The sequence below is a fragment of the Perca fluviatilis genome, chromosome 5, assembly GCF_010015445.1.
Source record: "Perca fluviatilis chromosome 5, GENO_Pfluv_1.0, whole genome shotgun sequence".
Classification (NCBI taxonomy): domain Eukaryota; kingdom Metazoa; phylum Chordata; class Actinopteri; order Perciformes; family Percidae; genus Perca; species Perca fluviatilis.
Genome location: NC_053116.1, coordinates 8,587,764 through 8,598,852, shown reverse-complemented (window position 1 = coordinate 8,598,852; position 11,089 = coordinate 8,587,764). Strand labels below are relative to the sequence as shown.

Genomic DNA, 11,089 nt, shown 5'->3' with positions numbered 1-11,089 from the left:
TGCCGATTTCACATATCTCCGTAATTTAAATCCACTGTCAGTTGTCTACCTGGAAGGGCTTTTTCTGTTATATATGATGGATTGATGAGGACCACAGGCTGGAGAGTGGTACTCTCTATGAACAGTAAGTTGATCTTTATTTGTAAAATCGGTTCCCCTTTAATCTCAGTGAGACCTAACTGAGAGCACGCACGCACACGCACATGCACACACGCACACACACACACACACACACACACACACACACACACACACACACACACACACACACACACACACACACACACACACACACACACACACACACACACACACAAATAATCAGTGTGTGATTAAGGGACAGTTTCAGGTGTCCTCTTACTCACGGCTACTTGTCCCTGTTCCTTTGAGAAGTAGGCAGCGACGTCTTTGAGGGCGGCTGCTGCACAGGCCCTGAGAGGGAATGATTAATGTGGCTTGAAAATGACAGTGCGACAAAATAAAACTAATAATAATAATAATAATAATAATAATAATAATAATATCATCTAAATCTGGTCTGTTTTGACATTTATCACCCTTCTTACTTGCGGATCCTCATGGCCTCCTCATTGTCCGGTTTAAAGAACTCAAAGTTCTTATAGATCTTGACAGCCTCCCTGCGGTACTGGCCCACGTTGAACACTGGTTGGATTAGAGAAACAGAGAGGTTAACACAAATATACATTCCCTTTTAGGTAAAGCTGCAAAGATTAATCAGTTAAATTAATCATCAAGCATTTGGATAATGATTAATCGGTTTGAGTATTTTTGTATGAGAGAAAAAAGTAAAATGTTCTCTGATTGCAGCTTGTTAAATGTGAACATGTACAACAATAGTTTCTTCACTCCTCTGTGACAGCAAACTGAATATCTTTGAGTTGTGGACAAAACAAGACATTTGAGGATGCCATCTTGGGCTTTGGGAAACACTGATCCATTATCTGACATTTAGAAAATAATCAACAGATTAATCGACAAAGAAAATAAACTTTAGTTGCAGCCCTACTTTTAGGGCAAGAAAAACGGATGGTGTTCACTATGTTATTAACTCATACTGTAATGTCAACATTAAAACAGTCAATTCCATGTCTAATCAAGATTTAGGGATTCCCTTTGAAAACTGACTTTTCGTAGGCACTCCGATCCAGTTCAGGTAGCGAGTGAGCTTCTTGGAGATGTACGTCTTCCCTCTGGCTGGCAACCCCACCATCACAATCATCGTGGGAGAGTTACAGAACTGCGGCACCGAGGCTGCGGTGAAAACAAAACGCACAATAACATGACGTCATTCAGAAGAAGAGCATTAGCCTTGTGCTCAGAATGGTTAAATGCTGCAGGACGTGTTGAGTGTGTCGCTGCCAGGGTAATCTTCATTAACAGAGAGAATAAGAGCGCCAAGGGGCAGCTCAGATGTCTGCAAACTAGTGTAGGGAGTCACTCGGCTTATCTGCATCTCTCTGGCAGCACGTTTTGACAAAGAAATCTGTCCAACCAACAACAAACAAAATCAAATAGACACAAAAACAAGAAACTGAAACAAGGACAGGGAATTAGTCGAATACACACTTAAAAGATGTGAATAACAACTTTGACTGACCAGATGCTTCTCCTCCTCCTCCTCCTCCTCCTCCTCCAGAGCAGCACAGTGTACTGTGCCATATGGCCGACAATCACAACAAAACACTCATAATCTCCAAGTCTGTTAAAATGTCAGTCTCTTCCCTGCAGATGGTTACAAATCAGCTCAGCTTTACGCAACCAATGTTCCCTAATATAACACCATTATTCTTGCAATCTAAGGCTGTGGTTCTACTCACAATTATTTAACAATGAAGCTACAGTGAAGAAAAGAGAGGCCGCGCTTTAGAATGACCTCTGATATCCATCAGCATTCCAGGCTCAGACATTTCCACACAAACCCAACATAACTTAAAGCGTTTGTGTGTTTCTTACCGACTCATGACCCAGTTGTTGCATGCTTGTCTTTCTCAAACAATGCCAGTAATTTATAAAAGGCAGACTGCAGGGTTGCTTGCCAGTTAGCTGTACTTCCAAAAAAGTACCCGGATGGCCTGTGTGTGCATATACAGGGACAGGGAGAGCCTCCAGGCTGTTCGATTATGAATGGAGTACACTGCGTCAGCAAAATGCTGAAAGGACCACGTCAGACACTGAACAGAGCCAACACGGACCTGGCTTGGTCCAGCCTGGCTCTCGTCCCATGACTGACGCCTCTGCTGCCTGAACTACCAGCATCCCCCAGCCAGACTCAGGATTCAGCAGCATGAAAACACACCTATGACTGCTGGCAGTGTTAAAGCAAACACCAGCTTCATCTGTTGAAACAAGAATGAGTTAAACAGAGACAGACTATATGCTTCTTCTCCTAGTCAGGCTGCACTTACATCCTCTCCTGCGGTTCAGGTTGCAGCCCATCCATGGCACCCAGATCTTGAGCAGAGGAGTCTGTGTGAGTTTCTTCTGCTCTACGTTAATGCGGAGAGCCATGAGGCCCGAGTGGCAGGTGAACGACTGAGGCGCACAGCTCTGTGATCCGTGTGCATGTATGTGTGCTTCACTGAACACTCCCTACTGCAGGTCAGCTGACTGTTGCTAAGGAGAAGTACTTGGTAGGCAGGAGAGGGGGTGTGGGGGCGCTGAGGCCATGCTGCTCGTCTGCCTCTCAGTTTGTTACATGATTTAAAAAGGCCTGAGGAGGGGAGCTGCCAAAATCTGTGGTGATGTCAGACAGCGGAAAAGCAGTCAAATCCCCCCGTCCTGTACATCTGTTGTGCTGACACAGCTCCTTTCTCAGTTAGAGTAAGAACAACAGAGACATGTGAGGCAAGTGTTAACAACGGTGGGAGCCTCATGAATTCAGATGAGAGCACAGTTGGTGCTGCACAAGCTGCTTGTTTATCAAGCTGTGGCGAGTAGAGAGGGACGTCTCCTTTCTTACCACTAGAGGGCAGTTTAAGCAAAGATACTCTAAGAAGTTACTGCACTAATAAAAGTAACACGTTAGTCATGCCATTTCTCCAAGACAAGGCTCTTTATATAGCACATTTCAGCAACAAGGCAATTAAAGGGCTTTACATAAAACATTAAAAGGACATTAAAAAAGAATCTAAAACTAAATCATTAGAGAATAGCAAAAAAAGATGAAATAGAATGAGACCGGTACAAAATACAAGACTTAAAATTACAGTGTAAGAAATGAATTATTATGAATGTATATGAATTATTATTTCATTGATTTAATAAAAGGGAGAGTCAAACAGAAAAGTCTTCTGCCTTTATTTAAAAGAACAGAGTTTCTGCTTCTCCATGTTTAGTGGGGACAGAAAACAGCGCTGTCCCAGGCGACTTGAGACGGGGACATTCTGAAACACTTAACATGACAAACAACGATACCTAAACAACGATCACCAAATTTCTCATGGCCATATCTTGTCATGAACACTTAAACGTACAATATGTAACTTTCTGCCGCCAGGGGTCTCTCAACCAAAACAATGGACGGTAAAACTGGACTTTTGATGACGTTGGGAAGTTGCGTGGAATTATGGGAGTTTTTAGTGTTAAACACCTTCGCTGCCGGTTAGAATGCATCAGTTCATGGACGAATTTACCCATTAAAGTTTATTCACGTTACGTTTAGTAATGTCTATTCATGTTATTCTAATAAAATAGCTGCAGTTTCCCCAACATAATTACGTTTTCTCGATTAGATTTTTATTTGTAGCTGACCAGTTAGCTAGCTAGTGAGCCAGCAAGCTAACCGTAGCCAGCAGCTAAAACACAAAATATTTCACATATCAGTGTCACCTTTTGGATGGTTTCAACACCGGGGCGGAGGGGGTGTGTTGTAACGCTAGCTAGCTACTAAACGAGGCTGAGAGACGGGTGTGGTGGGGATTGTCGGGGAAGTCTTTGCGATGGCGAGGACGTTCGATGCCTGTTGTGCAGCAGCAGAACATCTCCCAGCTGCCCGGAATTATCTCCCCTTCACTTTTCAGTAATCTTAACTTTTCGTTTTGGTGCTTAACCCACCTTTTGTTGGGTTAATTTAGCTAACCGTAAAGACCGCTAAACGTGAAGGGGGGAGAAATTCGGCAGGGAGGAGATTTTCGGCACATACACCGGTAGCGCTACAGAGATGTAGCTAACGCTATGGATGGCCGCTGTTGTGACTCGGTGCTGAGTCTGATATGGTACGTTTCCCGACATTTAATTAAATTGCTGTTAGCGTCTTAAGCACCAGGCACTGGAGATAAGTTCTGGCCGGGGGTTGCTGTAACGAAAGTAGCTGGCTGATAGCTGACTGGGGGGTAACGGTAACTAGCTAGCTAGCTATATGTCCCGGGGCTGTTGTCAGCTGTCATCCCAACTGAGTCTCTCTGCACCGGGAGAGTGAGGCAGACAGACCGGGGTGTGCTAGCTGGCTAAATTAGCATTAGATTAATCGTCTATCTATACAGCTAATGTTAACGTTACTAGTGACGTTATTCGTGGGGTTAGCCCAGTCCTGTTAACTGTGTCATGCTAAAAATAACTTTATTAGCGTGTTGAACGATGTTGTAACCTCATAATATTACCCACAAAGCATTAGCATCAACGTGAGCTACTTGCCAACCAGCGCATTGTAGTAACGTTAAGCTGGTATCGATATTGAACTTTCAAAATAAATAAAGTCTCTGTTGTATTACTGTGATAAAAAGTGGGATGTTATTAATCACAAAATGATGCTGTATGGCAAAAAAGCAGTATTACGGTTACAAGTATTTTTTTTTCTGTGACATTGTATGATTTACAATTACTCATGAACGTATCATCTTGGTGCCAGTGTTCTGATGGAAGTTAGAGTAACTACACAGTGAAAGGTTATATGACGCCACTGACAGGTGACTAAAGGAAACGTGCCGTGTCTGAAAATAAAATAACTGATATCTCTGGGTTTGACATTTGGTGGAAACATTTGGGATAGTGTAAGAACTCAACTCAAATCTTTTAGACATTTTAAAGCAGAAATGTTTCATATTGTACCTTTAAAAGGGATACTTCACCGATTTAGCATTAAGCTTTGTATCAGTAGAAACACGGTAGTATTTTCGAATGACCATGCTTCCCTTCCTCATGTCCCCCTGAGACGAGAGATCTCTGTATTGTGGGTCTGGAAAAAATCTTCAGATGACGTAAATGACGATTTATGCGTCATCTGAAGATTTTTTGCCCAGAGGCAATGGACTACAGCCAGTAGCAGGAGCTACTTCCGCACGTTTTCAACCCGCCCATAGGGGGTTGGACTATCGTCTTTACAAAAAGCTTTCCGAAGCAAAACGAACGTCAGCCATCTTGAATCTTCGCTAAACTGGCTTCTCAGCAGAAAACTTTTACAACAATTATGTGCATTCAAACTACCGCACATGTGTACAGATGGGAGAATATGCAGGACACTTTATTACAGATGGAATACTCGACACACTACATGAGCTTCGCCTTCTACGGAGACCATCACCTCAGCCTTCGGTGTCGCCCGATGCCGCTAGCCGGGAGAAAGGGACCTCGACAGTGGTGTGCAGGAGTTCAAGGCGAGCTAGGTGGAAAGCTAACGCTAGCCGGCCACCTGATCCATCAATCCTGCTTGCAAGTGTCCGCGTTTTTGTTGTTGTGGAAACATTGCTGAACAGCAGTGTACCGGACTATCCAGCTACCAGGCCCGCTGCTCTGTCGCCGGGTAAGACTAGCTAGTGGAGGTGGGCTGTGTTAAAGGAACACGCCGACTTATTGGGACTATAGCTTATTCCCCAGAGTTAGATAAGTCCATACATACCCTTCTCATCTCCGTGCGTGTCGTAACTCTGTCCGACGGCCCCACCGGTAGCTTAGCCTAGCACGGATCCTGAAGGTAATCGGTTCCAACTAGCCTACTGCTCCCAATAAGTGACAAAATAACACCAACATGTTCCTATTTACATGTTGTGATTTGTATAGTCACAGCATGGACAAATAACAAGGTCACATGAGACACAGCCATCTTCTAACCGTATATAAACTGGGAACTATATTCTCAGAAAGGCAAAGCATTGCTACTCTTCTCAGGTGCTACAAGCATATCACTCCGTCCAAGTAGCAGAAGTAGCACCGCTTCGCCTTTCTGAGAATATAGTTCCCAGTTAATATGCGGAGCGGCTGTGGGATGACTCTCCACGGTTCTCATGGGCTTTATAAATCCTAACGTGAAAAAGCGTAACGTGGTTTAATGTACCTAAACAACGATCAATCATCACGAAAAAAAAAACACCGAAAACTGTCAAAACATTTAACGTCCCTAAACCAACACAAGATTTAATATAAGAGAGAACCTGTCAGAGAAACATCACTTAAAGCAACACTATGTAACTATTAGCCCTACAGGCTGAAGCTAAAAGTTACATAGTGTTGCTTTAACAGGGGAGGAGGTCTGTGACACCCCTTATCCCCCACTTACAATGCTGTTCTTTCGTATCTCCCCAGGAAACTAAACACACTCACATTTGGCCTTGTGCGAGAATGCCAACGATGGTCGTTCAGACTTGGCCTTGGGTGTCTCGACCATGAACACGGTTGCTGCAACAGCCGGGAGCACTAACGAACAAACTGGGTTGTCACGTTCACAAGAATCGGACAGACGGACGGACAATCTGAAAACCTAATGCCTAATCTCTTGGGCCACGGCTGCCGCCGGCGCAACTCCCCATGACAATGTTAGGGCGGACTGATTAGATGACGATATTTTCCCAGTACAGTAACAGAACTTTTGCTCCATTGATTTCCCAGTCCAGTCAAAGAGACTGGGGGGAAATGACAGTTGAAGGTATTTTAAAAACCAAAAGAGTCAGGGCTTTTGAGAAAACACTGATGTCATTACTTTCCACAGTGAATGTAATTTAATGCTTTTGAAGACCGGAGGCCTGTACTACGAAGCAGGATTTGCCGTTAGCGAGATAACTTCAGGTTCAACCCAGGATTTTCTGTATCACGAAGGTGGATCACTTGTTATCGGGTCCAATCGCCGTGGTAACTCATGCTGAACGCCTAACCTGGTCGGGAGCAGGTTAAGTTGGAGATTAGAGATCAAACGGTGTTAAAGCACCGCCTACTGACCAATCAATACTCGATTGATAACGGCATCACCGTTCTTAGAAGATCAGGCAGAGCTCGGTGCAGAGAGAGAGAGAGAGAGAGAGCGCGAGAGAGAGGTGCACTCATAAAAGTTAAAACATTTAGAGACCGACAACCCCGTTAATATTCACTGATGGGTATCTTTATGAAAGATATAGATTTTAAGAGGAGTGAATAACATATAGGCTATTTGTCGGATTCTTCAGCCGTGTGTTGCCAATACGCACATCGGTTAGAATTATGTTTTGATATTTTTGTTATTGTCTTTCACGATCGCTTACCACTGCCAGGTTTTCAACTGAAATAAATAGCTAAAGCAACGATAGTTCATGGAAAGCAAAAGTGTAATTATGGTCAGATCTTGTGCCTGACTGATGGGGAAGTGACCAGTGTAGTCTAATGTAGGATATTATAGTGGGTGTACTTTACTGTATATTGGCCAGAATCTGCCTTTGGGGGAGAAGGGGGGCATATCATAGTGGGGGGGCCTGGGTGTCCTCCCCCAGGGAAGTTCAACGACTTCATTGCCTGCACCAATTTATGGTAAAAAAATACCTTTATTCAGCCTATAGATGTTAAGAAAAAAGCACGGATGACAATTCAAAATGTATCAAAAATATAATGGAAAGTAGCCTATGTTGTTACGTGTCATTGGGCATTTTTAAGTAAATCCTGGAGCTTACTATAATGTAGACTACACCACTGGAAGTGATATTGATAGGATAAGCGTGATTTACGTAAAACAGCGTCGGCTTTTTTTGCCAGCTTTCCTTCCTGCATTTTGTCTGTAAAACATGTTTGTGTTCTTTATATTTATGTAGAATTATAGTTTGCTCTTCTTGTTTAAAATATGCAGCTCAGGTAGATGTTTGCGATTGGTCGTGCTGTGCAAACACCTCCTCTTTTATGTGAACGCGCGCACCACTGGATTGGGAAACCCTGACTTGACTGAACTAGTTGATAACCAGTGTCGTGATACAGCTTATGCGGGACCGCGGTTGTTAGGTTAGGTGAAGCCGGATAACTGAAAAAGATCCAGGGCATGTTGATCCTGCTTCGTAGTACAGGCCTCAGATGTGTCCAGAAAAACAAACAACCTGGATCTTTTCCATAAATCAATGCTTTTGGTCTGCGGGTTTTTACAAATATTTAAAGAGGGATGAGATGTGATTTTGTCAGACTTTGAGAAAATAGCTCAATTAAAAGATTTCAAATTATCCTTTTTTTTCCATTTTCTTAAGAAAAGCCTGACAGTGACGATATGAAACTGATCCTGCTTGATCTCAAAAGAAAGGGTCACTTCAAACATAATGTTAAACCCTAATGCCATTAGTGTCAGTCCTTCGATTAACTTTAAAAAAGGAACATTGTGTACCCGGTTTTGGCCAGTGTTGAAAGTCTAAGGGGCAGTTGCTTTTGGCCGATGATTAGCAAGGCAGTGATAGCCACTAACGACCAGTGTTTCCTGATTTGGCATGAGCTTGATCATTAAGAGAAAGTTATGACAAGCTATTCTATTGGGTGTTTGCCCTGGCAGGAGGTCAACATGTCCTCCCAAACAGCCACGGGGGATTGGAGTTGGAGCTCTTCCACCAACTACTTTTCCAGCAACCTCCGCTCTCTCATGAACAGTACAGACTGCACACACAAACATAACATGTCATAGCATTAGGCGTTTTTCAAGGAAAATGAAACATTATATTAACGAATTCCACCAAATATGATAAAGCAAGCAGCCCCCTCAGAGGTGACATCTTTCTCTGGTGATCAGCTAGCACAATCCAATCTTAATATCTGTTTTTGTTTGATGAGAGTTGCAGGGCCTGGTTGCAGTTCCAATGCTGTTTTACTGTCTCATAAAGTCACTCTACATTGTTATCACTCATGCATGTAAGTGTGCAAAGTATTTATTACCTGTAAACAAAGTAAATGAGAGGAATATAGAGAAGCAGCAATGAAGTCCATCAAATAGCCTGCAACTCTCTTAACTTCCTATTCTTAACTTTCTATTTCTTATTATTTATATGTACCTACTAGTTGTGAAGTTGCTTCACTCAACAAGGAAGTCTATTTTTACTCTCTTATCATGTGTGTTGCACTCACTAAGAACATATGGCCTGCATATGTCACACTCACATATTAGTAGAAACCCTGCTGCAAGGTGACTTTTATGTATTGTTTTGGCATGCTCTCTGCAGAGAGTGAGCTCACCTGCGCTGTCACATCTGCGGAGCCTCACATGTGGGGGGGGGGGGGCCGCAAAAAAAAAAAAACAACACCACACACAAAACCCCGCCCCCCAATATTTTATAAGGCGGGGGCCAAGTAAACTAATGCTCTTTAAAAAAAAAAAACCCCCCTGAAAAAAATTTCTAAAACTTTTCCTCGCCCCCTTTTTTTTTTCGCTACATTAAAAATTTTTTTTTCTCCTTTTTAGTGACATATGATAGCAGCAGACTGGACTTGTCCTTTAATGTTTGCCAGGGCCAGAGTTCACAACGTACACACACCGTGAGGGAGAAGCTGCACTCAGAGGGCGCGTCGTAATGAGTGCAAAGGTCGCTAAGAAAGTGACTGTTGTTGCACAGGGAGACAACATTTACGCTTAGAGACCACAATCGCTCATCGTGCATGTCTGGTTTAATGAACAGCAGTGAGGGTGTTGTTGTCAGCTGTGCCATGTCACTAGCATGACATACACTCTTCAACAAATAGGGAGGGTGTGATCTGAGATCAAAACCCAAAGGTTCAGATATGACTTTGAAATGATTACTCATATGATGATGACACTATTTATTCTTTATAGCAAAGTACGGAACAATCGTGGTGGCTTAAAGGGGTGATAGAATGATTATACAGGGTATTTCACACGGTTCCTTATGGTCTCCTAATGGGGTATGTAACATTAGTTGGGCTGAAAATGACCTGGTTGATATTTTATTGGCCCTTATGCATCCCTGTGTTTTGGCCCTATTTGTAACAAGAGCTTTTCTTCCAAATATGGTATGGTCATGAATATTTAGATGAGCTGCGTGCTGCTTGGTTGAGCCTTATCCCCGTACACACACGTAGAGACGCGCGCTGATTGGTTGAGCGAATCGCCATACACACGCATTAGAGACACGTGCTGATTGGTTGAGCGAATCCCCAATACACACACATTAGAGACGCGACAGAATCTCATATTCCAGACACTGCAATGTTTCGTTACCAAATTCACTTCTGAGACTTTTTTATGCGAGAAATCAACTATATAAAGCTCAAATATGGGCCGTTTTACAGAAATGGATGGCTAATTGCAAATTTGGTAAAACTGTGTGTCGGAGTTGAGCGGCCAGTGCTGCCTGTGTTGCTGCCTCGCCGCCCGGCCTGACTTCCTCCACAGACCCCGGCCTGCTGTGAGCTCAATTGAGCTACGGCACGGCTGGCAGCCCACAGCACCTCATACCCGCGCAAAGTCACCGTTTGGGCTAATGGACTAGCTACCAAACGCCGCTGCCCTGACAGAGCTCCAGGGCCTGCAACTCCCCTCTTCCTGCTAGCTAAATGGCCCGTGTGTGAGAGTGAGAGCGCGGTCAGCGAGCTTTTTACACCAGCAATCTCTTACCACATGTTACACACATGTCACGCCACTTAGCTATACAACATACCTAAATGTCTTATAAAGCTAACAACGGTGTCCGATTTCAAGTTAATGAATATTTCTGAAGTTTAGGTGTTTCGTTAGCTGCGACTGTCCCTTCAATCCTATCTATGTGTAGCTACAAATCACGGATAGTTAGCTTCATTTTTGGTCGTAATTCGAGTATATTTACAGTTTGAATTTCGTCACGCCACTTATACATCTAACTAAATGTCTTATAAAGCTAACAACGGTGTCCGATTTCAAGTTAATGAATATTTG

General features: G+C 43.3%; 1 protein-coding gene across 4 annotated transcripts in view; it reads right to left on the bottom strand.

Moving 5' to 3' along the window:
• LOC120559284 (6-phosphofructo-2-kinase/fructose-2,6-bisphosphatase-like) overlaps window positions 1–11,089 on the bottom strand; it is a 43,706-nt gene that overhangs the window by 6,906 nt on the left and 25,711 nt on the right. For 2 of the 4 annotated variants that reach the window (XM_039800905.1, XM_039800904.1), the window contains exons 3-5: window positions 1,147–1,272; window positions 567–663; window positions 366–432 (exon numbers count right to left, since the gene is read on the bottom strand). In XM_039800905.1, the coding sequence (XP_039656839.1) occupies window positions 366–432; window positions 567–663; window positions 1,147–1,272 (290 nt within the window). Of the gene's footprint in view, window positions 1–365; window positions 433–566; window positions 664–1,146; window positions 1,273–1,974; window positions 2,385–2,426; window positions 2,604–11,089 lie in introns of those variants that run through there. The other 2 variants (XM_039800903.1, XM_039800906.1) reach the window with 2 other exon arrangements.